General features: G+C 39.5%; 2 protein-coding genes across 2 annotated transcripts; one reads left to right on the top strand and one right to left on the bottom strand.

Annotated features, from left to right (window-relative positions):
• Nucleotides 1-20,546: 20,546 nt before the first annotated feature.
• On the top strand, nucleotides 20,547-22,855 carry LOC127307283 (protein HHL1, chloroplastic). The gene is made up of 6 exons (XM_051338014.2): nucleotides 20,547-20,889; nucleotides 20,973-21,110; nucleotides 21,221-21,307; nucleotides 21,393-21,440; nucleotides 22,179-22,386; nucleotides 22,500-22,855. Exons 1-6 carry the CDS (start codon nucleotides 20,623-20,625, stop codon nucleotides 22,511-22,513), a joined length of 762 nt encoding a protein of 253 aa, XP_051193974.1. The 5' UTR covers nucleotides 20,547-20,622; the 3' UTR covers nucleotides 22,514-22,855.
• A 97-nt stretch (nucleotides 22,856-22,952) lies between these two features.
• On the bottom strand, nucleotides 22,953-25,596 carry LOC127307282 (26S proteasome non-ATPase regulatory subunit 6). The gene is made up of 8 exons (XM_051338012.2): nucleotides 25,335-25,596; nucleotides 25,137-25,251; nucleotides 24,397-24,487; nucleotides 24,158-24,303; nucleotides 23,850-24,069; nucleotides 23,672-23,780; nucleotides 23,389-23,557; nucleotides 22,953-23,281 (listed from the first exon to the last, which is right to left on the bottom strand). The coding sequence occupies exons 1-8, from the start codon at nucleotides 25,495-25,497 to the stop codon at nucleotides 23,107-23,109; spliced, it is 1,188 nt and encodes a 395-aa protein (XP_051193972.1). The 5' UTR covers nucleotides 25,498-25,596; the 3' UTR covers nucleotides 22,953-23,106.
• Nucleotides 25,597-26,816: the final 1,220 nt, after the last annotated feature.

Raw genomic sequence — 26,816 nt, 5'->3', positions numbered from 1 at the left:
TTCGTATTTATCTGAAACGAAGGGGTATTGGGCTGGTTTTGGTGGGCTTGGCCACGGTGGTGGGCTGCTTACTAGGCTGTGGTAGAGGGCTGCTGCTGGGCTCCTTCGGTGGGCAGGGTCCAGGTAAGGTTTTTTCTCCCATTTTCTCTTTTATTTATTTGTTTTCAATTTCCTATTTTCAATTCTGGTTTTATAATTCAAATTTGAATCTTCTTATTTTGCAGGTGTTTAACAATTGGAGTTTACTGAGTATTTAGTGCAATGACTATTACACCACTCTCCCAACTGAGGAAAGTATTTTATAGTTGATTAAATTTCACATATGTGGGCTTATTAAACATGAGTTGGTATTCTCATTTTAATTTCTTTTTCTATATGAACCAAATCCATTTGGAATTAATAGAGTTGATAATCTCAACTCAAGGTATTTTAGAGTTAGTTATTGGGATTTGGTTTCTGTTTGAGAAGTTAGTTGTTCACATATGATTTTATGTGAGTATTAATTCTATTAGGGTTTTATGATTTCTATCACAATCCCCTTGTAAAGTTAACATTTTTATTATCTTTGAAAGGACCTAAGGTAGGTATTGTTCCATCATGGTTGATCTTGGTTACCAAGAGAAATAGTTGATTACTCCACATATGGTTTGAACCATATTATGTAGCACAAGGTTTTTCTTATGTTCTAGAATTGAAGCATAAGATTTATTTGATGTGCAAATCTAGGGTTCAAATGTTGTTTACCTAATTACACATGGGTTGAATCTTAATTGTGGTTTAGGGTTTATTTGTGATCACCCAAGTGATACTCAACTAGGGTTGAGATTTAATTCTAGGGTGTAGATATGGGATGACACCATATTGCATGTGCTAGGGTTAATCTCCCCTATCCATGATAAGATGGTGGCTTAATTAACATTTTATGTTCTCCTTTAGTTACTAAGATATTGAGAATTAGTTTTATCTTCTACCAATTAACTTCTATTATTATCCTCAATTTATCATTAAAGTAACTACATTGATTATAGTTCTTTTTATAGTTAACTTTGGTCATATGGATGTATGGTTTCTCACCATATTAAGTATGGGGTTTTACTCTAAGGTTTTCTTATGTTTCTTAGGTGAATAATAAGTGGAATGTAGAGGTGGTAGGGTTCTACTTATGATCACAAAGTGGTTCACAAGTTAAGGTTAGGATATAAGCCTGGATTTAATTACTAGTGATCTCCCTATAGTCTCATATGGGAATGAGATCTACTTCTCCTAGTAGGGTTTAACTTATCCTCACATACCTCAAGAGCATGATCATGGATTAGGCATGATCAACTTGTTCTTAACATCTCTATCTCAAGTTCTTAGGGTTTATGATCATTACTCAATTTATAATGATCAAGGTTTGGCTTCTAAGTTATCTCTCAAGAATTTAGGTTTCTCACTCCCAAGATTAAGTATTGTCTTGATGAACTAAGGTATAGCACTTCTATTTTACTTTCTAGGATGGAACTTCTATGGTTGCCTCATTAGTTTATATCCCAGGAGAATGCCTGAGATATTCTGCTAGGATTCTACTCAAACAATGATGATATGGTCATCTGGTTATAAGAATAGTCCTCTCCCTCAAATCCAGGTGTTGCCTCAACTATCTTGAGTGTAACTCCATAGCTTGAGTTCTCTCTTATAGGAGTGGTTATTCTAGGGTTTATGGTGTACTCACAAGATATCATTAGATAGTAAAGGGTTAAGGCTCTACCTAGATGGCTTAGTTGAATTAGTCTCTACTTTACTTCACCTATTCATGGATATAATCTGGTTCCATTTGATATTAGGTTATCTCACCCCTCCAAGGTGAAATGGTTTACAACCTAATACTTTAGTTCAAGATTTGTTCTTGGTTCTTAAATAGGTAAATCTAGAATTGGTATGAATGGTCACTCTCATTTGGGAAGGACTTGAATATTATCCCAAGGTTATGGTCTTAGGATGATGTTTTGATTACATGGATGTATATCCAAGGTTTATCTCAAGGTTTGTTATTGCTTCTCTAATAATTATAGTAGAACTCTCACCTCTCTAGGTTTGATGGAATAGAGAAGAATATATACTTCTAGAGTTGATCTCCTTGTCTTGCTTCCAAGATTGAAATAGAATGAATACCATGAGGTTCATGGTAGGATCATAGATTAGTTTAAGATATGGAAAAGATAAGTTAGGAATAGTTTCTCCACTTATTGTTACTTGATTTCCAATTAAATGGATGTTCATAGGTTGTGGCAAGGATTTCCATATTATAATCTTCTATAAGATTAAGCAATTGATCATTGAGTGAAGTGTTGTTGTGTTGATTATTAATTCCATTTGATCTAACCCCTTAGATCAAATCATCTCTACCCAAAACAAGGTTTTAACAAAGTCACATTGAGGTTTATAGCGCTTGCCTTGATGAGCTACTTCAATTCCACCAAGGTCAAGTGAAACTTCAGTTACTGTGACTGTTTTACTTTAAAGCGCGAAAATTCCCCAGATTTTCTATGCATGAATGCAATGCACACATCTGTTTCCTCTATTTTTGTAACCCCATTACCTGGGATATTACAGTCTCTACCCCTTAAACTAAACTTCGTCCTCGAAGTTTGATCTCTCTCACGTTTCCGGAGTGTGGTTCTGACTTGTGCAGACTACGACTTTTCTTGAACTCTGTGGTAATGTCACTGGATATAATTGAATATATCCCTTGTCCAGATTCTTCCTGGAATCCATTAGGGTTTGTCTCTGAACCATGGTTCTTACTTTGATTCTTTGATTTCTTCCAACTCTTATAAGCTTGTTTCCTTTCTCATTGGAGATTCCATGATTAGGACTTCTTCTTGTCCTGATAGTCTTAATTGGGGACTAATTGGATAATATTCTCCTAATTGGTAAATAGGTCTTTGTTTTCTCTTACTACCAAAACTGCAATAATGGTACCTGGTAAGGTACTTACTATGGAATTGATCATGGTGGTTTATTCCTCTAAGAATGGATTAGACTCATTTAGTCCATCCAATCGTGATTTATAATTGATACCTATAACTATTTTGGGTTATTTAGGTTCCATGAAAGGAATCATTCAACTAGACTTTAGTTTTGGTATGGTCAATCTACTTCAGTCTTTGGCCTCCTTGAGTTGTATTTGGTCTATGGTATTTTCTTCATCCAACTTCTTTATGCTTGACTTACTTGAGCTTTCGTATTTCTGAGTAAATACTACTCACTTTCTCAAGTTAAAGTTCACTTCTTACTTCCTCGAGGTATGAACCTCGGCTTCTGGTCTGACATCCTTCTGAAAGTAATGTTCAACAATCTTATGAAAAATAAGATCGAACTTCCTCTCAGTTCAGACCTTCTGCTTCTATCTAGCTTAAAGCATTGAGTTATTGTACATCCATCTCAATCTTTACTCTACCCCTTAGAGTGTTCTTATGTTCTTCAACTCCTTTTCTTCCAATCATTGGTTTTATGGTTAGAATCTTGGTCTGGTTCTAACTTATGGTTGTACTTCTTCTAAGGTCTCACGAAGAATGTTTGTGGTGTATCCACTCAATTGTGGACATCCAATGTGAATCCTTCGACTGAATGATTATAGATCATAGTTATTTGGCTAACAAAGTTTTTTATTTGTTCACAATTTCTTGGTACAAATAATGCAATGGTGGACTACTTGATACCAATTGTAGCTATTTGTTATCTAAAAATGGATTCTATTATAGGTTTTGATCAATTGGTCTGGACATCTTCTACTTTATCTTCTAGTATTGATCCTATAACAACTGTGATCTTTTGTTACCAACTGTGGTCTTCTTATATCTGCTATGATTTCATATATCATCTTCCTTCATCGAGGGTTTATTGTTGCAAGAAAACCACTAGCTGACACTATGAATATAGTATCCTAAGTGATTTCCATGCATTCCCTCTTCTATGTTGACTATGGATCTGCTTCAGCTTCACCATAATCACCATATTTCTCACCTTCATGCTTCTTATGTACTAAAGTACTCCTCTGTTGAGGTAAAGCATGAGTTTTGATTGGTACTATCTTCAGAGTATTGTAGTTACTTCCCACAACTTTGCTTCCTTTCTCTGATGAACCTTCATCTTGTCTTCGGAATCTTCCAGAGTTCGTCGCTTCCTCACACGAATACTATTACCCTCTAGATCTATAGCATCAAGTAAGGACTTGATATTGCAACATGCATTTGCATATCAACATCAAACTTCATGTATGGATCTAGTCAAACAATGAAAATCCAATACAATCCAAGAAGATTCGGCTTTGTGCATATAATACACACCATCTTAAGCCTGAATATACTAGTTGAGTAAGACATCTCTAAACATCAGGCTGAGATGTGTAGTATATAACACCACATAAGATAGGTTTAAATCATGATACTTAGCACGAGTATATGGGATTCTACTATTTGTCTCAACATTTACCTTAATTGCACAATTGCAATGAGATAAACTTGAAACAAAGTGGTCTAGGATAGTTGAGGTTAACCTAATTTTGTTTGGAAGTACTAACAAAGTATTATACCATATATAAGTGCTATTGAGGACTATTTTGTATGATACCACTAGTTATAATATGGTTACTCTTAATACATATTTATTAGGATATAGTTCCTATACTTCTAAGTGTTTCTACCATAAACATATGGTCTTGATGTGCTTGGCACACTTCCCATTGTTTTGGAACACAATTCTTGCACTTATTGTTTTGCACTTGGCTTCTTATTGTACTCTTTTTAATTAATTAAGAGGTTCTAGTCCATCACATAATGATTCTCAGGTGAATCATATATGAGTAACAACTCTACCATGTAAGTAGACATATATTATTCCTATCACTCTTCCTTATTTCCCATGATTGACTCATCATGGTCTATACTACCTCACATAACTTATAGTTATCACTTACTATCAATTGTTTCACAAGTTTGGATAATTACTTACTCATTACTTAACTTGGTATATATTTTCTATTATGATATCTTAATTATCTTTATCACTTGATATTACTCCTATTACCGGTCTGAATATTTTTATTTAATCATAACATGTGTTGGTACACATCTTCCAATAGGATATCTTCCTTATGGTTGTATCCTCTCTTTCGACTACCATGTATTGTATACCAACTGGGGTCTACTCATCTATTGTTTAAGGACTTCATGGTGTACTACATGTTTGGGATTAGCTAACTATCTTTACTTAGGAAAGATAGGTAGGAAAGGTTGACTCAAGTGTGTCAGGATTATTCTCAAGTGAATATCCATCTCAAGTCATAAGAAGTATTTGGTTTAACTAAGACAACTTCCTATAGACACTACCAATCCTATAGGTCTCCTTTAAAGGGTTTTTTAATCCTAAGGTCAAAGCATTTGCTCTGATACCAGCTGTGGTGACCCGGCATACCACTGCATGGTGTAGTATGCAAGTCTGATATAACACCAATGAAACACCGTTCCACTAGTATTATATCGCTCAGAGTGGTACAACAGAAACATATGCGGGTCCAAGGCATGTCTATAGAATTACACACAGACTCTGTTACAAAAGATCATCACAGCCTCCTACTTTACAATGAGGTAAAACTGCAGATAACTCCAGAAGAACGACTCGTAGTCTAATCCTATCACGAACTCTATTTGTAGAGTATTTAACTAGCTATAGAGGCTGTGAATAGATTCTAGCTAAATAGAAGCTAGATTTAGGAAGCTAGTTCCCTTCTATGGCTAAACTATGTTTTCTCTTTGTTGGATGTGGTATCTGACTCCTTTGACAGGGTCCTGTCTCCTGAAGTAGTTGTTGACTCCTCGGCCTTCGAGTTGCACTGTAGTTCCTCCTTTGTGGCCTCCATATCTAAGCAGGGGATTTAAGAGTGGGATGAGTACGAGCGTACTCAACAAGTTCATTATAGGAAAGAGGTGTTTAATGCACTAGCTACAGCATTAGACCAGAAAGTCTAATACCAATGCAAGTTTTCATAACCATTTCTTCAAAAGGTTGCTTTTATTTAGAAGAACTATGTCCGTCAGCCTTCACCGGTTTACTAGAACTTCATGGAGCTCCTTTCCGGCCGCGTTCGCAGTTCCATATCCCGGAACAGGGAGTGACAGGTCACGGTTCTTTACACTCTGCAGAGGTGTGTTGCTTTACCCATAAGAGATCTTAACCTTGGTGCCAACCGAGCCGCGAGCTCGTCCACACTTCCTATGGTGTGAGGCCCGGTATAAGGTCTAGCCAATCATGTTCCTCCGCTACCTCGAACACCCACCCTTTGTTGCATGCCCCGACCCTGGGTCCTCGCCGGTCCCATTATTCCCATAGATTTCAGGGTGGACCCCGACCACGACGACGATGCAGGATCGAACCAAACTCCTTCGCCGGTAGCTGCAACCCATCATAGACCGCAATACCGTGGGGACTTAAGGCTTCCCCAGCCTACCGCTTGTTCTTCGAGCGACAAGTGTCTACGGACTATGCCGTGGGGACTTAAGGCTTCCCCAGCCTACCGCTTGCCCTGACAGATACAAGTGTCTACGGTAAAGCGCATCCGTTGATGAACGAGAGGTGGAAACACTTTTGACTACTCCGTCCCACTCCGGATCTTATGGTTAACACGGGTATTACGGCACAAGAATCACTGGCGACATTTGTTGTTTAATCCTAGATGGATATAAACCCTTGCAATGGAACCTCCACCATATCAACACAATCCATGGTTCCATTGCCCACCACATAGTCATATTCATAGTTATGAAAGTAGTGGTTTTGGTTTTTATGCAATAGTGATAATCATAGTACTTTGCAAGTAATTTGATAAAGATACTCAAATGACATGAGCAAGCGATGAACTTGCCTTTCTTGACTGCAAGATTATGCAGGCAAGGTCTTCGATACGCATTAACTCCAAATTCTGAAATAGCATCATCGTCCGGTAAGGACGATGTTTAAAAGATTGGCAAGGATGCAATAATGCATAAGAATGAGATGCAATCGCTCTAAGCGTGACCTAACCCCGATGATTTAGGATCAGTGAGTTGTAATGATTGGTTTAGGGTGTGTTGCACTTTTAGAGTGATTCACATACAAGGTTCTTATTCAGGTGTGATTACTTGGTATTATAAACAGGTAGATAATAAAGCATAATACTCAATTGAGCACACAAAGAATGATAATTGGCATAATATTAACAAGTAAAGAACAGTGGTCAGTTTTAGTACTATATGGCATGGTTAATGATTAATTATCATATACTTTAAAAGAATAACTTTTGAAGAACATGTTCTTTAATAAAGAACAAGTATGATAATTAGGTTGAGGGGGTTCTATGGTTGACTATGGTTTCATTTAGTTTCTTGGAGTAAGTATTAGATGGATCCCAACAAAGTTGGACTCATCAACACCTAGGGCTTGTAAGGTTAAGATAAGCCTAGGTATCCTAAGCAATTCATTATACATGGTTGTTGTCAAGGTTGGTTTATCTTGCTAGTGATAGCTGGCTAGGGTTTATAGGTCCTTATAAGCAGGTTTGAGGATGATTCTCGGTTTACTTCAAAAGAATAACTTTTGAAGAACATACTTCTTAGGTAATAAGAAGTATTTCAATTATTGGTGTGTATCTAGGGTTTCCTATTGGATTTACTAAGTAAGGAATGGTGGTTTCCTAAATAGGATGATTAATAATTATCTCACACTAATAGGGTTTAGTGGAGTATGGTTAGGTAATGCAAGATACTGGGCATGGTTGCTATTAGGGTTCATCACCATGGTGTGATGCTAATTAAAGTTACTTAAGGATGATAATTCTAAGGATATGAGCTAGGGTTTGCATTTGGTTGACCCTATTTGATCAACCATGTAGGATAGGGGTGCATATATGGGGTACTAAATGATTGATAAAAGAGCTCCTACATTTTATGTGGACATAACAAGTATTTAATTGCTAATTATGGTTTTGTGGATCAGAAGTAAGTACATGATCACATATTCTAACCTAGGTTTAGGTTTAGAAGCAATTTAGGGTTTACATGTAATAATGGAGCTAGGGTTCCTAATGATATTAGGGTTTTAGGGATCACATGAAATGAGGAGTTCCTGGTTCTATTACTTATGAAATTAGGGTTTGCTATTTACCGTGTAGTGATATGATTAATAACTTTGTTTTAAATTTGAAGTTATTAATAACTTCAAAATAATATTGAATATGGCATTTATTATTTTTAAACAATTAATAATTAAGACAATTATTAATTAGGGTTTAAATCCTCCTATTAAGGATTTAATAAATTATAAGCAAAGGAAAATTAGTTTTAATATTTTCCTAATTTGCTTACTGGTTTTTATTAATTTTATAAGTTTTTCTTAATTATTGAATTTTAATTGAATTTGGAATTAAAATTAAAGGCTTAATTAACAAGTATTAAATAATTGAATTTTTATTAAAAATAAAAATTTCATTTTATATTTTTGTTGGATAGATTTCATTTTTAGGAACATTTTAATATCTCATTTGTATTTTTCTGAGTTAAAACGAATTTTACAAATTCAAGTGAAGTTTCAGCAATTTAGAAGATTTAAATTTAAACTGGAAAGGCTAATTACACCCGGACTAACCTACCCTCGCTCACTGACTAGTGGGGCCGGTGAACACGTCACACGCCATGGTGGCGTTGACTGGTCCAAATTGAGAACGTGGACTAGGAAGGTTCTGGCCGGCGGCCAACTGCTGCCGTCGACGGCGATTCGGGCTCCCGCGCCAGAGCTGAGGTGCGGGTTGGGTTCGCCGCGCGAGGCTGAACCTACGGGTGGTCTCGCCGCCACTTTATGGCCACCGGAGCTTGGCCGGTGACGATGTACCGCGGCGGCGGAAATAAGGCGCATGCGGCGACGACTCTACAATGCCTAATTGAGCAAGGCGAGCACACTGGACGATCGAGTAGCTCACCAGGAGCATGATGGAGATGACAGCAGGGTCGGAGGAGCTCCAGATCGTCGAAATCGACGGCTCCGGCCGTCGGAGAGGGCGAGCTCGACGGAGATGCTCCGAGGCACTCTGGCTCAATTCCTGGTGCAGGATGGGCATGTCAAGGGTGGTGAAGACGATGGTGACCACGCCGAGGCTCGGGGAGGCTCCAAACGTCGGCGACAGGTGGTGGTCGGGCAAGCTAGGGTTTGTCCTTTATTTCGGAATTGAAACAGAGAGGGTGGAACTGGGAGCTTCCATGCCTTTTATACTGCCACCGGCGTGCGCTGGCAGTCAAGAGCGTCGATGGCGGCCACGGGACGTGTCCCTCCCCGTCGTGGTGTCGCTCCCAGCGCGTGCGAGCGAGGCAGAGATGACGAAGACGAAGACGATATCGTCCTCTTCGTATTTATCTGAAACGAAGGGGTATTGGGCTGGTTTTTGTGGGCTTGGCCACGGTGGTGGGCTGCTTACTAGGCTGTGGTAGAGGGCTGCTGCTGGGCTCCTTCGGTGGGCAGGGTCCAGGTAAGGTTTTTTCTCCCATTTTCTCTTTTATTTATTTGTTTTCAATTTCCTATTTTCAATTCTGGTTTTATAATTCAAATTTGAATCTTCTTATTTTGCAGGTGTTTAACAATTGGAGTTTACTGAGTATTTGGTGCAATGACTTTTACACCACTCTCCCAACTGAGGAAAGTATTTTATAGTTGATTAAATTTCACATATGTGGGCTTATTAAACATGAGTTGGTATTCTCATTTTAATTTCTTTTTCTATATGAACCAAATCCATTTGGAATTAATAGAGTTGATAATCTCAACTCAAGGTATTTCAGAGTTAGTTATTGGGATTTGGTTTCTGTTTGAGAAGTTAGTTGTTCACATATGATTTTATGTGAGTATTAATTCTATTAGGGTTTTATGATTTCTATCACAATCCCCTTGTAAAGTTAACATTTTTATTATCTTTGAAAGGACCTAAGGTAGGTATTGTTCCATCACGGTTGATCTTGGTTACCAAGAGAAATAGTTGATTACTCCACATATGGTTTGAACCATATTATGTAGCACAAGGTTTTTCTTATGTTCTAGAATTGAAGCATAAGATTTATTTGATGTGCAAATCTAGGGTTTAAATGTTGTTTACCTAATTACACATGGGTTGAATCTTAATTGTGGTTTAGGGTTTATTTGTGATCACCCAAGTGATACTCAACTAGGGTTGAGATTTAATTCTAGGGTGTTGATATGGGATGACACCATATTGCATGTGCTAGGGTTAATCTCCCCTATCCATGATAAGATGGTGGCTTAATTAACATTTTATGTTCTCCTTTAGTTACTAAGATATTGAGAATTAGTTTTATCTTCTACCAATTAACTTCTATTATTATCCTCAATTTATCATTAAAGTAACTACATTGATTATAGTTCTTTTTATAGTTAACTTTGGTCATATGGATGTATGGTTTCTCACCATATTAAGTATGGGGTTTTACTCTAAGGTTTTCTTATGTTTCTTAGGTGAAGAATAAGTGGAATGTAGAGGTGGTAGGGTTCTACTTATGATCACAAAGTGGTTCACAAGTTAAGGTTAGGATATAAGCCTGGATTTAATTACTAGTGATCTCCCTATAGTCTCATATGGGAATGAGATCTACTTCTCCTAGTAGGGTTTAACTTATCCTCACATACCTCAAGAGCATGATCATGGATTAGGCATGATCAACTTGTTCTTAACATCTCTATCTCAAGTTCTTAGGGTTTATGATCATTACTCAATTTATAATGATCAAGGTTTGGCTTCTAAGTTATCTCTCAAGAATTTAGGTTTCTCACTCCCAAGATTAAGTATTGTCTTGATGAACTAAGGTATAGCACTTCTATTTTACTTTCTAGGATGGAACTTCTATGGTTGCCTCATTAGTTTATATCCCAGGAGAATGCCTGAGATATTCTGCTAGGATTCTACTCAAACAATGATGATATGGTCATCTGGTTATAAGAATAGTCCTCTCCCTCAAATCCAGGTGTTGCCTCAACTATCTTGAGTGTAACTCCATAGCTTGAGTTCTCTCTTATAGGAGTGGTTATTCTAGGGTTTATGGTGTACTCACAAGATATCATTAGATAGTAAAGGGTTAAGGCTCTACCTAGATGGCTTAGTTGAATTAGTCTCTACTTTACTTCACCTATTCATGGATATAATCTGGTTCCATTTGATATTAGGTTATCTCACCCCTCCAAGGTGAAATGGTTTACAACCTAATACTTTAGTTCAAGATTTGTTCTTGGTTCTTAAATAGGTAAATCTAGAATTGGTATGAATGGTCACTCTCATTTGGGAAGGACTTGAATATTATCCCAAGGTTATGGTCTTAGGATGATGTTTTGATTACATGGATGTATATCCAAGGTTTATCTCAAGGTTTGTTATTGCTTCTCTAATAATTATAGTAGAACTCTCACCTCTCTAGGTTTGATGGAATAGAGAAGAATATATACTTCTAGAGTTGATCTCCTTGTCTTGCTTCCAAGATTGAAATAGAATGAATACCATGAGGTTCATGGTAGGATCATAGATTAGTTTAAGATATGGAAAAGATAAGTTAGGAATAGTTTCTCCACTTATTGTTACTTGATTTCCAATTAAATGGATGTTCATAGGTTGTGGCAAGGATTTCCATATTATAATCTTCTATAAGATTAAGCAATTGATCATTGAGTGAAGTGTTGTTGTGTTGATTATTAATTCCATTTGATCTAACCCCTTAGATCAAATCATCTCTACCCAAAACAAGGTTTTAACAAAGTCACATTGAGGTTTATAGCGCTTGTCTTGATGAGCTACTTCAATTCCACCAAGGTCAAGTGAAACTTCAGTTACTGTGACTGTTTTACTTTAAAGCGTGAAAATTCCCCAGATTTTCTATGCATGAATGCAATGCACACATCTGTTTCCTCTATTTTTGTAACCCCATTACCTGGGATATTACACATCCCCAATGGGCCTGCCGAAGATGGTACCCGGGGTTTACTGAAGGCCCACGACTCGAAGGATAAGAAGAATCGGAAGCCCAAGTTGCTATTAAGGAAAGCTAGAGTTGTATTAGGAAATAATACTTGTAATCTTGCGGGAAGGGTTGGAAACCCTCCCGGACTCTGTAACTTGTGTATTACGAATCCCTCGGCTCCACCTCCTATATAAGGGGGAGTCGAGGGACAAAGAAAACATCGATTCATTGTCTCACAAACCCTAGTTTTAATATCGTCGAGTACTTTTCGGCTGAAACCTTCGAGATCTACTTGCCCTCTACTTCCGACTAAAACCCTAGTCTACAACCTGTAGGCATTGATAAGTTAATCCCTTGTCATGCATTGCATTCATGCGTAGAAAATCTGGGTAATTTTCGTGCTTTCAAATAAAACTTGTCACAGTGACTGAAGTTTCACTTGAGTTGATGGAATTGAACTAGATCATCAAGTTAAGTGCTATAAACTTCCATGTTAGCTTTGCTAAAACCTATTTTGGGTAAAAGTGATTTGATCTATGGGTTAGATCAAATGACACGTGAATTAAAATAACAACCCATTATGTAAGAATCAAACTCTAAATTATTAACACTCGAAAGTTTAGTAACTACCTTTGTGTACAATTAAATTCACTTCTAAAATTATTACCAAATATGGTAAACCACAAGGTTTTAAGTGCATAATAGCCACACTTTCTTAATTGAATCATAACTTCTTAAATATGTGAAATATCACAAAACTAAATTTGTTTACATTATGAATTATAGTTCAAACTATTTGAATAAAATAAACTATGAGTATTTTGAAACTCATAGGATCATGCCTAGGTGGAATAAAAAACAAACATCCAAAAGTTATGCATAACCTTCAATTTTGACATTTTGACCACAATTATAAGATAAAGCCAATCATATATGATATGGTGTAGTATCTGCAATTATAAAACCATCCACAAGATATTTAGTAACAAATGCCACTTAGGATGAAAATATCTACATAGCTTGCATACTAAGCTATGCCACCTCATGCTTAAATGATTGGTATGGATGAGAGTATCACAACCAAGCACCTTAATACTCGAACTAAAACATGAGTCATCTACCTAGGTGTCATGATACTAGAGCATGCTCAAGCCTATAAAAGGATCCTCGCACATCATCCATTTCATCATCTTGTACCATGATACAAGCAAACCAAAGAATTGCCCCCTCCATACCTTAGATAGGACCAAGATGAAGCATCTAGGAGGTGGAGGCATACCACAAGAAGCAGGTTTATCAGAATTCCTGAAGAACAAGCTACAAAATATACCAAGGTAGAATTCCTAGGTAGATCATATATTTAGATGATCACATCATCATTTCTTGAGTAGCACCCTAGGTTATAATCCAAGTCCTTGTAGAGTGAGTGAGGCAACTGATATAACCATAGCCAGATCCTTCTAGTGATACTTTAGGAAGCCCATACCATGATCATCACAATTTGGTAATGATCAAAAACCCTTAGAACTTTAAGTAAGAATCTATTGAAGTAAGTTGATCATGTATAATGCATGATCATGTTTTGGAGATATATGAGTACAAGTTAAACCCTACTGTGATAAGCAGATATCATCCACCACATGAAATCATAGGGCGAATACTATCAACCCTAAACCATCTATCTTGAGTAGAGAAACAATTGAAGAATATCAAAACCTTGTTTAACCAAGTACTTGTGGCCATACTAACTATATTTTCAGTTAAACATCCTATCAATGGTTAGGAAGAGCAACCCTATCCAATTTAACATGGTGTCAACTCACACCTAGAACCAATGCCCACATCCCAACCTTAACTTGTGAATCACTTGGTGATCATAAGTAGAACCCTATAACCACACCTCATTTCCAACTTATGCTTCAATGGGTAAGCATAAGGAAAACTCTAGTACTAAACCTCACAGCCAAATCTTAATAGTATGGTTAATTGTTCATATTTAGAAATAAAAATAAGCATATCATCTAAGGGACCAAATTCACAAGTGTTATATAACCCAAAAACCCATTATGAGAAAATGTATTCCCTATGAGAGAAACAAGATCTATCCTAAACATTTTAAGCCAAGGTTTAAGAAAACAATACCAAAGACTTTGGAATAAACCTAAACTAGTCTCCAAGTCTTTGGGAATAATTCAACACATGAAATAATGCCCTGAGATCATTTCCTTGAACAAGAAACCAAGTAATAAGCTTTGTCTTGAAAATCATTGCCATGTAATTCAAAATAAAACCTAACTTATCATTAGGGAATTATTCAAGTATTAACAAAAGTATTTTAATACTACAAGATGAGAAAGATAAAAAAATCCTATTATGATACATATGGGAAATTTTGCAATATGTATAATAGGGGTACAAATGCACATATAGACATTATTACTAGCATACCATAACCTACTAGATACTTCTATTACATTTTAGAGTTAAGTCGCAAATTTAAAATAACCCAAAAAGAATTGAATCCAAAAGGAGAGGGAAATGAAATCATCTCAATTAACATTTGTGCCTACTTCAAATATTAAGTTGCTATCAATACAAATCCTCCTGGAATAATTCTAATATAAATAAAGGTCTGGAAATCATCTTCAATACAAATCAACAGAAGCCACACACTCAAGTTACTCCAAATCAAATTTGAATTCAGTTGGAATTTGAAAATTGAAAAAGAAAAGAAATAGAAATGGAGAGAGAGGGAATCCAGCTGGGGCAGGCCAAGCAACAGCACATGCTATCCCACCGTATCAGCCCAAGTAGCCCAGTAGCCAGCCCAATCCAATCCAAATACCGTTTCAATATAACCACATAAGCCAAACCACATCATTTTCTTCCCCGAGATCGACACGCCGGTGAGCAAGCTCTGCCACGTCCAATCGTTGTTCTTGACTGACACGGACGCCAGCGACCATCTCAGAGGAAAGTACAAGCTCCACCGCGTCCGTCCTATCCGAAAACATCAAGATTCTCGCCCAAAACCATCACCAACATCACCGAGCATCTCGGCCAAACGTCATCATCGTGTCGTCGCTATAGACCATCAATATCTCTATAAAACCGCGGAGAGGACCATCGCGAAACCCTAATTCTTCGCCGCCTTTCACATATCTATCTAGCTCTCTCTATCTATCACCATAAACCACATTCTATCGCCGGAGTCGCGGAAGAAGCCGACGACTGGAGCCACCCCGGAGCCTGTAGCATGGTCGAGGAGGAGCGCCTCGTCGTGTAGATCATCTGGGAGGAGCCCAGGATAAAGGGGAGGGCATAGCTAGGTGAATTTGGCGGTTCCCTTTCCCCTGCCATCACCGGGAATGGCAAAGTGGAGCTCGTCTCCATCCATGATTCACTTCGACGACCATCTAGGAAGGATCAGGGTGAGCCTCCGCATCTCCAGCACATTCTATCACATCCTAGGGCCGCCAGTAGTTCGGTTTCGAGATCTCGCCGTAGTTTTACCGGTGCAACACTGCTCACCGTCACCGTTTCCAGTGACCATTTGGTCACTAGCGCCGCTCATTCGTCTCACCACATCAGGGCGGCTCGAACGCGCGTGCCCATAGGGTTGCGGGAGCCCTGTACCGTTGGCACCATCATCGTCCCGCTCGTCGGTGACAAACTCCTCTGTCCAGTCAATTTTGACTTGGTCAGTGCTACGTTGTCGCTGAGGTGCCGTAGACTCCACCTGCCAATGGCTAGAGTTAGGTTCTGCCCTGGTACGTTCAGTATTTTATGTTATTTGAAATTCCAGAAAATATCTGAAACTTTGCAAATGCATATAAAATTTGTTTCAACTTAGAAAAATACAAATGAGATATCGAAATGCTCATAAAAATAAAATCTATCCAATAAAAATATAATATGATTTCTTTATTTAAATGCAAAATTAATTATTTAAGCCTTTTCTTTTATCCAAAATTTCAAGAAAATTCAATGATTAGTAAAACTTCCTAAAATAAATAAAAACCATTTAGTAAATAATTAAAACACTAAACGTAATTCTATTTATCATATTAGCATCAATATTATCTTAGGGGAAGTTAAAATCCTAAATTGCATTTACCTTATTTATCCTTTCTTTTAAATGATAAAAAGAAAATAAGATAAATTACAAACTCAATAGTAACTTGAACTTAATATTTATTTTTCAACTTCAACATTACTCAACAAATGTTTTCTCAACAATGGTTGGACAAATAGGAAACTCTAGTTCCATTATGAATAAAATTATAACTTCATAATTTTATGTGAAACTCTAAAACCTTAGGAGTGATGAAATGTGATCATATTACCTTCACTTTCATTCATGTATTCATAATTAGAAACTCAATACATGTCCATGTTATCGTAAAATAAAAGAAGCTTTATTACTAATAAGTTGGTATTTCATGTATTCATACTAATAAAACCTAGATGATCAAGTAGCACCAATTAATTGTAAACCCTAGTTCCTATTCTCAAAGTCGTCATCCTTAACTATCCACGTTTAGTGTCAAAACATTGTGATCCACCTTAATAGCAACCAGGTACAATATTTTACATCACATACCCATACACAACTAAACCTATAAGTACTAAATATTTATGAACCATCTTGTTTAGGCACCAACTATTCCTTACTTAGTGAATCTAGAGCAAACCCTAGAAACCATAAGTTTTAATTAAAATACTTCTTATTACTTAAGTAATATGTTCTTCAAAAGTTATTCTTTTAAAGTAAATAAAAAATAGTCACCAACCATGCCTAATAGGACCTATAGACAATAGATGTCTATCACCCGTAAGATATAACCAACCATGATAGCAACCATGTATAATAAATTGCTTAATATGATCATGATTAACTAAACCATGCAACCATTACATGACTAGGAACTCAATCTTGTTTGTAAGATCCATCTAATACCCACTTGTGAAATTCAACTAGGAATCATAATAAAACTTTGGAGTAAGAGGCTATTATTGGAAATACTTATTATTCCTTAAGGAACATGTTATTCAAAAGTTATTATTTTGAATTATATAACAAGTAATCATTAGCCATGCCTTATAGAACCTAAAACTAACAATTATTCTTCACATGTTAAAATTGTGACAATTGTTATGATTCTATGTTCCTACATTGTTATGCTTTGTTATACAACTCATCAGCAATATCCAACTAACTAAACCCTAATAAGAACCTTGTTTGTGGAACCACTTTAAAAGTGTAACACACCCTCAATAAATCATCACAACTCAATAATCCTAAATCATCAGGGTTAGGTTACGCGTAGGGCGATTGCATCTCATACTTATGCATTATAGCATATTTGCCAATATTTTAAACATTATCCTTACCGGACAATGATGCTATTTCAAAATTTGGAGTTATCCCGTATCGAAGTTCTTGCCTGCATAATCTTGTAGTCAAGAAAGGCAAGTTCATCGTTTGCTCATGTCACCTTGATTATTTTTACCAAATTACTTGCAAAGTATTATACTTGTCACTCCTGCATTTAAAAGCAAATTATTACTTTTACAATTATGAATATGACTATGTGGTGGGCAATGGAACCATGGTATGAGTTTGGTGGAGGTTCCATTGCAACTGGGTATGTATTCACATGGGATTAACAACAAATGTCTTCCAGTGATTCTTGCGCCGTAATACTCGTGTTAACCATAAGATCTAGAGTGGGACGGAGTAGGTAGCTGTTCTTTCCCCTCTCGCATATCAAAGGGTACACCTACCGGTGGGCTGGCTGAGACTGGCAGGGAGGGAGCCCCGTATTGCTCCCACGTTTTGGTGTATCTATGAGGGGTTGTAGGGTGTGTCTGAGGGTCATGCGCCGAGGGGTAAGTGACCAAGGTGGATTCGGAACCTAAACTTAGCATGGCTACAACATTTGGGTAGGTATGCGAGGTCTCGGGAAGGCCCACTTGATCGCTAGGACCGTATACCTGGCCTCACACCAAGGAAGTGTGGATGGAAAAGATCACCCGGCTGGTAACAAGGATAAGATCTCTTATGGCTAAAGTAACACACCTCTACAGAGTGTATCAAATTGTGGCTTGTCACTCCCTGTTCCGGATTTGGAACTGCGAACGCCGCTGGAAAGGAAATCCATGAAGTTCTAGACACCTGGTGAAGGCTGACGGACATAGTTTTTCAGAATAAAAGCAACCTTTGAAGGAATGTTTACAAAAATATTGATTGACAGAATGGAGTGTCGTGTGCCGCCCGAAAGATCAAGGAGATCTTTGAATCCAATACCTTCACATCACAAATAGGTCCCTCCTCGGTAAATGTTTGTTCAAGCAAATAACCGAGGACGGAATATGTCAAACCCTTCTTAGGAGAAAGTACATTGGCATGAATGCATTGTCTCAAGTTTCTTGGAAAATCTAGAGAATCTCATTTTTGGGATGGTCTTATGGCGAAGAAGAAGTTTTTATTCCCATTTGTGTTGGAAATAGGCCCTAGAGGCAAAAATAATATAGTTATTATCATATTTCCTTGTTCTTGATAAATGTTTATACTTCATGCTAGAATTGTATTAAGCAGAAACATTAATAGTTGTGGGGTTTGTAGACAACACCGTGTCCCTAGTAAGCCTCTATTAGACTAGTCAATTAGTTAATGATGGTTAAGGTTTCCTAAAGATAGCCATGTGTTGTCAATTAACAATGGGGTCATATCATTAGGAGAATGACATGATGGACAAGACCTAACTAAGCAAAGCAATACGACTATGTCAATGTTTAATTATTGTAGCTTTCCATTGTCAAATACTCCAATCCTTAGACCATGAGATTATGCTACTCCCCTGTACAGGAATAATGCTTTGAGGACATCAAATGACACTTTGTAACTGGGTGATCATAAAGGTGTCTTTGGGGATCTCGTAAAGTACTTGTTGGGTGGTATGTACCAAGAGTAGAATTCGTCCATCGGTGTGGCGGACAGATATACTCAGGGCCCGCTCAGGTAATGCACATTCTATATCGCTTGCAAGCATGTGAATAAGGAGTTAGCCACAAGTGAATGGTTTGTTACGGTAGGAGTAAAGATTACTTGCTAGTAACGAGATTGAACTAGTTATGGTTATATCGATGATTGAATGTCGGGCAAGTAAAATATCGTGAGACAAAGGGAGTGGAATACGGGATTGTTTGAATCTTCGACATTGTGGTGCAACCGATAAATATCTTCGTTGAATATGTGAGAATCATTATGGGCATCCACATCCCGATATTGATTATTGATCAGAGAGGTGTCTCGATCATGTCCACAGATCCTCGAACCCGTAGGGTCACACACTTAACGCTCAACATCGCTAGGGTAGAAATGAGATATTAATTATGGTAAGACCGAATATTATTCAGAGTCTCGGATGAGATCCAGGACATCACGAGGAGCTTTGGAATGGTCTGAAGATAAAGATTCATATAAGTAAAGTTGATTTTGGGGTTCAGGAAAATTTCAGGATTTTTTGGGTATCGTATCAATAATCTTCTAGAAGGTTCTAGTGGTCCCACATTGGGCCCCAACTTTCTGGGAGGGGGGCACATGAGCTGAGGGGATGCAGCCTAGCCACTTAGGCCAGGCTCACCAAGACCTCTAGCCCCCCCCCCCCCCTACCAGATGAACTTTATGGTACCCGGCGCCAAATGATAGCTTGCTTGGGAGGCAATAACAGACTTAACGTGCCCGGCCGTGGTGACGAGTTTCCCATTCCAAGTTGGTAATTTGCTGGCACATTTATCCTCGATATGAAGAAAGTCCACCCTTTTGAGGGATCGAATCGATAGCGAAAGCCCAAAGTATCTAAGGGGAAAGGATGCGCGGGAGGCCAGGATGCCCTCAAGGATGTCATCAAGGTTCAAGGCGCCGAGTACGCAAAATTGGCCCCGCGGAGCTTTCAAAAAGAAAAGCAAGGACCACTACGGGAGGTCGAACCACGGACCGGAGGTAGTAGAACGTGATCCGCACCGGTCTGGAAGTTGGTGCATAGGCCGGTCACCTCTCCAAAACTATGAAGGATTGCCTCTAGGTTTTGAATATCCTCTTTGAAGGGGGCGTCCCCTTGGCGTAAGCCCCATCCATGACGAATAGGCACACCGGCCACCCCATTCAAGAGCACCCGCAAGGTCATGGTGAAGAGAAGTGAAGCGATCCAATTAGGGAATCTACATGGAAAACCTCTTCTTTGCAATAAGTCGATATTGTAGTCCCAATGAACGTATTTATTATTATTATTACTTCCACTAATTCATGCCACATTGAAAATAATTGCATCCAATAGAAAAGTTCGTTTTATACACAAAGCTGAACCGTAAACTAATTTAGAACATATTTTAGACGTAAAATGTAGAGTATTTGCGAAGCGGTGAGAGTATCTATACATGAGTAAAATAAGGCCCGCGTGTCAGCTACCACTTGTCCAGTCACCAGCCGACTCCTCTCCAGATAAGCTAAAGCTCCTTGCTTATCTTTCCCTCGTCTCCCCTCCACTGCCTCGACGGAGGAAGGACAGTCACACAAGACGAAACAGAGGCATCCATGGAGGTCGTGGGCGGCGTATCGCTGCGGCCGGCGCAGCTCCGGCACCTAACGCGCGGGGATGCCGGCGCGGGCTGTTTCTTGCCGTGTAGGCTGCAGCTGGCACGCACTGCCGTGAGGCCGGCGAGGCGCGCGCTGGTGGTGGAGGCTCGCGGGGGCAGGGGCTGGTCGGACCGGCAGTCCCAGCAGCAGAAGCGTATGCCGCAGCTCCCCAAGATCGAGGACGACGGCAACCCACGCTTCGTCATCTTCATCCGCACCGCCAATGTCTGCCTCGTGGCCCTTTCGCTCCCTCTGATTATACTGTATTCGTCTTCTTTAATCACGAAACCGTCCGTCTTCACCCGCAGGTGTACTTCTGGTACCCGCTCAACATCGTCACCGGCGGCACCACCGCTAAGATCATGCTCGCGGCCAAGGACAACTTCCTCGGCAAGTACATCTACAAAGACACGCTCGCAAGGAACCTCGCCACCGTCATCTACAAAGTAACAATCAGATCATCTCATACCCTGGCTCTGTTAACCATACGCATTAGGAATCTACTCATACCTGTGTAATGTAAAATCTGAGCGTTTTCTATGCGCCGTGTATGAAGGATGAGGATGACATAATTGACACCGCTAGAGAGCAGTTCCGCGTGCTCAAGGGCGAAACCGAGTTTAGATACGGCTACAAAGTCGTGGTAATTTTCTGATCCTTGGTACAAATTGAGCAGGTAGTTTCTCAAGTGGAGAATTGCAATTTATACTTCTCATTTGGCTGAGCAGGAGAAAGGGAACCTTAGGTCTGCACTGGCGACAAGTGGCGTGATGGAGGTACGTTTCTCTCCGATGCACCTCTTTCTTGCCTTATTATATTACATGTGTCTGCGATGGAGCAACACTGCAGATAGTTAGTTATACCCCTTCATTTTGCACTTAGTTTGATGCCAGATTCATGAAGCCGTTCGTAAGATTTTTGGTAGAGTTACTCGAATGTGGTACTCCCTCCGTCCTATGAAAGTTGTCTTAGATATGTTAAAATTTAGATGTACCTAGACACTTTCTAGTGCATGAACATATCCAAATTTTAACAAATTCAAGAAAAGTTTCATGAGACAGAGAGAGTGCATCTCTTTTCTGCATGACGTGTGGCGGAGCATCCGCAAACCAAAAATTAGAATTTCCCAAGTTTTGCCCATTATGTTACCAAAGATTTTGGTTGTGCAAGTGTTTTTTTTTTCAGGATTTTGTGCAGTGATTATTTTAAGGATTTGCGTTATTCGTTTTGGTCATAACTATTCTTTTTTTAGATGTCATAACCATTTATTGGTTGGGTAAAAATGTGATTGGGATCCGCAGACCACATAGAAACTCACTAGTACCTTGAAACGTTATCACAGGCCAACACTAGCCATATTTAACTCTATAAATTCTGCATCTCTCCCTTACTACTCCTATCCAAATTATTGTGAATATAATATGATTACAATTGTGCAGAAGTAACATCCACATCAAGTATGGTAAACATAAATGTGTTGGTGCATTAACAGAAAGTACATTTTTTCTTCTCAGCTCCCCAAAAAGGAAGAGCTGAAAAGTGTAGTTGACAAGGTGAAGGACTTCTTCGGTGAGGTGACCTCCGGCGCCAAAGAATCCTTTGCACAGATAACAGGAACTGCCAGCACGGCAGAAGCAGAAGCACAGGCAGAAGATGAGAAGCCCCGTTTCAAGAGACGAAGCAAGAAGAAGGGGAAGCAGCAGAAGCCGAAGCAAGGGTTCAGTAAGTAGAGAGAACAAATATTACTCCCCCAGACTCATAGTCGGGTCGGATAATATGAAATCTTCAGCCTTTTTATAGCCATCGTCACACACAAACTTTCTTTTATCCTGCAGAGCCGGAGAGCTGAGTGTGTCACCCAGCACAACAGGGGTCGTGGAAGCGAGGATCCAGTGAACCGCCGGCTGTAATTTTCCAAGAGCTGCTATGCAGTTTCTCTGAAGCTTTCGAGTTTTGCAACAGACATCGTGTAACCTCCCTGTGGATAACTCGCTTTGTTCATTCTCAGAGTACGATGTTAGGCAGTCTCGCGAAATCTTAGGAACGAGTCATTTGATGTACTTACAGAACGGCAAATATCAGAGCTGTATATTGACTTTAATCATTTGCAAGAGTTAACAGTGGTTGTAAAAAAAACGTGTGCTCATGTGTATCACCCTATGAGTCAAGACTATCTGGATCCAGTTGGAAATGCCTTCTATGAGAAGAACAAATGGAAAACATTGCAATATATGTCAAATATGCAAACAAATAACTTGTGAGAACCAAAACAACAGATGATAGTGCTCTGAAAAAGAAACCGAACAGATTGATCTCAGAATAAACATCCATCAGTCTGATCTGCGGAGATGCAAGCTCTAAATTCACATGAGACACTCGTGAAATATGTCAGAACAACCTGGCACCTTACTGGGCCAAAGCTCCAATAAGAAATGCAACTTTCTACAGATCAATGACTCGAGAAAGCTTCTGGATGCGGTTCAGCAAGAAGTCCCCTTGCTTGATGGTAGACTGGTAGAAAGCATTCCTCTCATCAGGGCGGTTTGTCTCCAGAACACCAGCAACTTTATCGATCTTGCAGTGAAGCTTCCCAGCTGCAATGAAGCGTGACAGTTCCCTACAACGAGTGAAGGAGAAAGCCTATGAATATGGCACCAGAAAAGGAAATGCGACATACAGTAGTAAAATAGATATTAAGTAGTGCAGCCGTTTCACATCACTTACTGGTCTATGAAATCAACAGTCACACCAAACGCAGATGCCATAGCTTCCATTGTCACACTCTTGTATGACTCCAAAAATTGTGAGTAGACAACAGTGCGCACTTCCCTCATGTAGTAGCGGAAATGAGGTTGAAGATAACGATCTAACTTGATCTGCTCCGTCAAGCCAGCTGAAAATAATTATTCAACAGGTATTAATACAAGCACATGCATATACATTTTTTTATTAAAATAATGACCGCAAGACTGAAAACAGATCCTCTGGAGTATAAATCTAGACTTACAGAATGCAACAAAAAATGACTTGTACTGGCAGTTGTACAGGGAGTTGAGAAACTCGGAAAGGTGTGGTACTTTGCCAATCACTGCCAGGATTTCTGGTGCATCTACCACCTGACAAGTTCCTTTTGTTAGAGGTAATTATGACACGAAAACATAGAAGATAGGGCGAAGTTCAAATACCTTTTGCTTTAGAGATACACGATCCAATGAGATAATACTCGTGAGGACTGTATAGAAAATGAAAGTATCATATGGAAACAGCTCATAAGTTGTGAAAGTTGAGATTGAGTCCAAAAACAGGCTGGTGGCTTTCTTGAAGTTTCTGGTTGCCATGCAGTATAAGCCTTCATACACCTTCAATCGGTTCTTTCTCTCCCAGTCACCTCCCTCCTCAAACAACCTACAATCAGTAACTAAGTGGTCAAACACCATTACGCTGATGGTCCAAAACGGCAGAATGGAACTCTACAAACAGAACAGGGGCTTACTTCTTTGCCTTATCAATGGATTTTGAGATGAGATCAAAGTCCATGTAGAAAAGGCCAATTTGCAAAGTGTAGAACACAAGATCCATCTTCTGGCCAATGGCTACAGTTTTTCCTTCAGTAACTTTAAGTTGTTCCAGCGCTTTTTCCTATAACATTGATTTCAGAATGTGAACTATATTAGAACACAATACTTCGTTAACCAGGCCTCAGACAAAATATAGAAGTAAACAAGCTCATACCTTCTCGCCAACCCTTACAAAGTACAAGGACTTGGCTAGATGGGCTTCCCGCACTTCGCTCTCACCCAAATTCTCTTCAGCGTCAGCAATTCTTTGTATGCAAAACAAAGTTTAGTTTAGAGGAACCAAACCCATACTTATGAATAACTAGGAAGAGCATCATGCATAGTAGGAAACAGAGCATAATTCCATAATCATTCAAAAGAGCACTTTTCATGTTTAGTAACTAATAATTCCTTCTTCTTTCTGATCCAGGTCCCTTATGTCCCACTAAAGAAACCCAGCTTACTCTTAACATTGACTAGTCCACATAGATCCAAGCTATTCCGCAATGAGTTATCCCCAGAGTTGAGTATGCAAGAGCCCTTAAAATTCTAACTACTCTTGTCAAGGCGCAATTGTACCCCCTAACAGAACTAGTTTCCTGATGCTAATAATGGACTGGTAGCCTTCACAGAAATACTAAACATAATACGAGCACAGTTCTCACACAGAATTGGGGATGCCTAGATTTGCTTCGCGCTCTTATGAGGAAAGGCAAACGTTATACGCAGTTCATCTTAACTCACTTCGTATCATCCTTAAGGCGGATAGAGAGTTCATAAGCCAATCCTGCCCGGTCCAACGCAAAGCAATTTACCGACAAGATCTAGAGTATACTTAGGTACTTGTAGAGCCCGAATTACCACTAGGCTGTTATCCAAAAACTATAAGCAAAACAAGAGGAAGAACGCACTCACTTCTCATCGAGCTTGCGGATCTCCTCGTCGATCCGGGCGCGCATCTCGGCGAGCAGCGCGGCGTCCGGCTCCAGCACGCCGGTGGCGGCCAGCGACTCGAACAGCGAGGCCATGTCTGGCAATCAACCCCACAGCAGAAACAAATCAGTTTAGCTGGAACAGTGGATGAGCGGCGAGGGGGCGGGGCGGCACGGTTACCATCGGATTTGACGGCGGAAAGTACATCGGCGCGGATGGCGACCTTGGAGAGGTCGTCGACGTCGGGTTGGGAGAGCAGGAAGAGCTTGTTGGCCAGCACCAGGTGCTTCTCCTGGTTGCCATCCTCGCCGCTGGTGCTGCCGCCGCCACCGCCGCCGTCCATGTCGCCGCCGCTCGTCTGGGTTGGGGTCCGATTGGTTCGCTTGGATCGCAAGGCGAAGGCGTCCGGAGTTCGGGCCGTGGTTGGTTGGGGTTGGGTGGTGTCTGTGTGTCTCTTGCTAGGGCCGGGCTCGTTATTGACGAAAGGAAAGGGCCGATCTAACAAATATATGGGCCGTGGCCCATTATTTCTATTACTACTCGAAAATTCTAACAAATGTATGATCTCCCGATAGCTAGGATCATGTTCTTATAGTATATTATTTTACTCCTCTTCTTCGTCCTGTCCCGATAGCTAGGTTAAGTTTATGGATCTTCCCCTCCGCCGCCACCAATGGCGCATGTAGGTTCGTATTTGTCGCCTCTATGCAAGTAGAAGCCGAGGTCTAGATTTTTGCTTGACTTTTGTTCGATTCACTCCGATCCGTCCATGTAGAAGCTAAGATCTAGAGCGCTTTTCTGTTTTAGGTTGATCCTCCGTGATTTCGTTCATGTAGTAGCCGTAGCCGAGATTTATAACGTTTTCTTTTTTTTCTTTTTTTTCTACCCCCGACGCGTCCATGTAGTAGGCGAGTTTCTAGATAGGTTCTGCTTTTTTCGATCGCCCAAACCTAGGTGGTACAATTTTTGGAGGATAATAGCTTGTTTCGATTTCTTTATTTTCTAGTTCGTTTTGACTGGACCCTACTCCATGGAGTTAACAACAACCATATTTGATCTCTAACCCTATTTTATTTCAGTTTATATGTGATATCTTGAACCCTAATATCTTTAGGTAATAGCCTTACAGGGGCGGAGCTGGAGGAAAATGTTCCCTGATGCATGTTCAAGCTTGTTACCCTTGCTAGCTGAAGTAATACATCCCTGATGCACACTTTTCTACCTAACCTGATGCACCGCCTTAGTTTGAGCTTACAAATACTAGTAGAAAAAATCTTGGACCCTGATGCATGTGCATCAGGGTAAGCCCAAAGAGATTCGCCCCTGGCCTTACTGGAGCCTTAATTCTTCTACTAGATGTAGGGTGGAAAACTGAGAGCTCAGAAAGGAGGAAATCTCCCGAACCCAAACTCTATCATAGACCAACCCCGTCAAGATTTAGCATCAATGTTATAAATGTATTTATCACAATTACGATTCATAGTGAAGAGTGAATTTCACTTTTTACCATGTAGTTTTGTATTTGTGACACTAATTACCCAGTTGAATACAAAATCATATAGATTAGGCATTTTAGAACATTTGGACCCTTGATTTCTGGTGTGTATTCACTGGGCAAGGTGTGAGGTGATTACCGACTTTCAAAAATATCATTACGGGGAC

Source organism: Lolium perenne, chromosome 6 (assembly GCF_019359855.2).
Source record: "Lolium perenne isolate Kyuss_39 chromosome 6, Kyuss_2.0, whole genome shotgun sequence".
In the NCBI taxonomy this organism is placed as follows: Eukaryota; Viridiplantae; Streptophyta; class Magnoliopsida; order Poales; family Poaceae; genus Lolium; species Lolium perenne.
Note: the sequence above shows the minus strand (reverse complement) of the source record. Positions and strands in the feature narration are given on the sequence as shown.

Coding starts and splice junctions, on each gene's coding strand:
- LOC127307283 (XM_051338014.2), top strand. CDS start 20,623: ATGGAGGTCGTGGGCGGCGTATCGCTGCGGCCGGCGCAGCTCCGGCAC. Junction 20,890..20,972: donor TCTTCATCCGCACCGCCAAT/GTCTGCCTCGTG, acceptor CTTCACCCGCAG/GTGTACTTCTGGTACCCGCT. Junction 21,308..21,392: donor GATACGGCTACAAAGTCGTG/GTAATTTTCTGA, acceptor TTGGCTGAGCAG/GAGAAAGGGAACCTTAGGTC.
- LOC127307282 (XM_051338012.2), bottom strand. CDS start 25,497: ATGGACGGCGGCGGTGGCGGCGGCAGCACCAGCGGCGAGGATGGCAAC. Junction 23,558..23,671: donor GTCATTTTTTGTTGCATTCT/GTAAGTCTAGAT, acceptor AATTATTTTCAG/CTGGCTTGACGGAGCAGATC. Junction 23,282..23,388: donor ACTGTTGATTTCATAGACCA/GTAAGTGATGTG, acceptor CACTCGTTGTAG/GGAACTGTCACGCTTCATTG.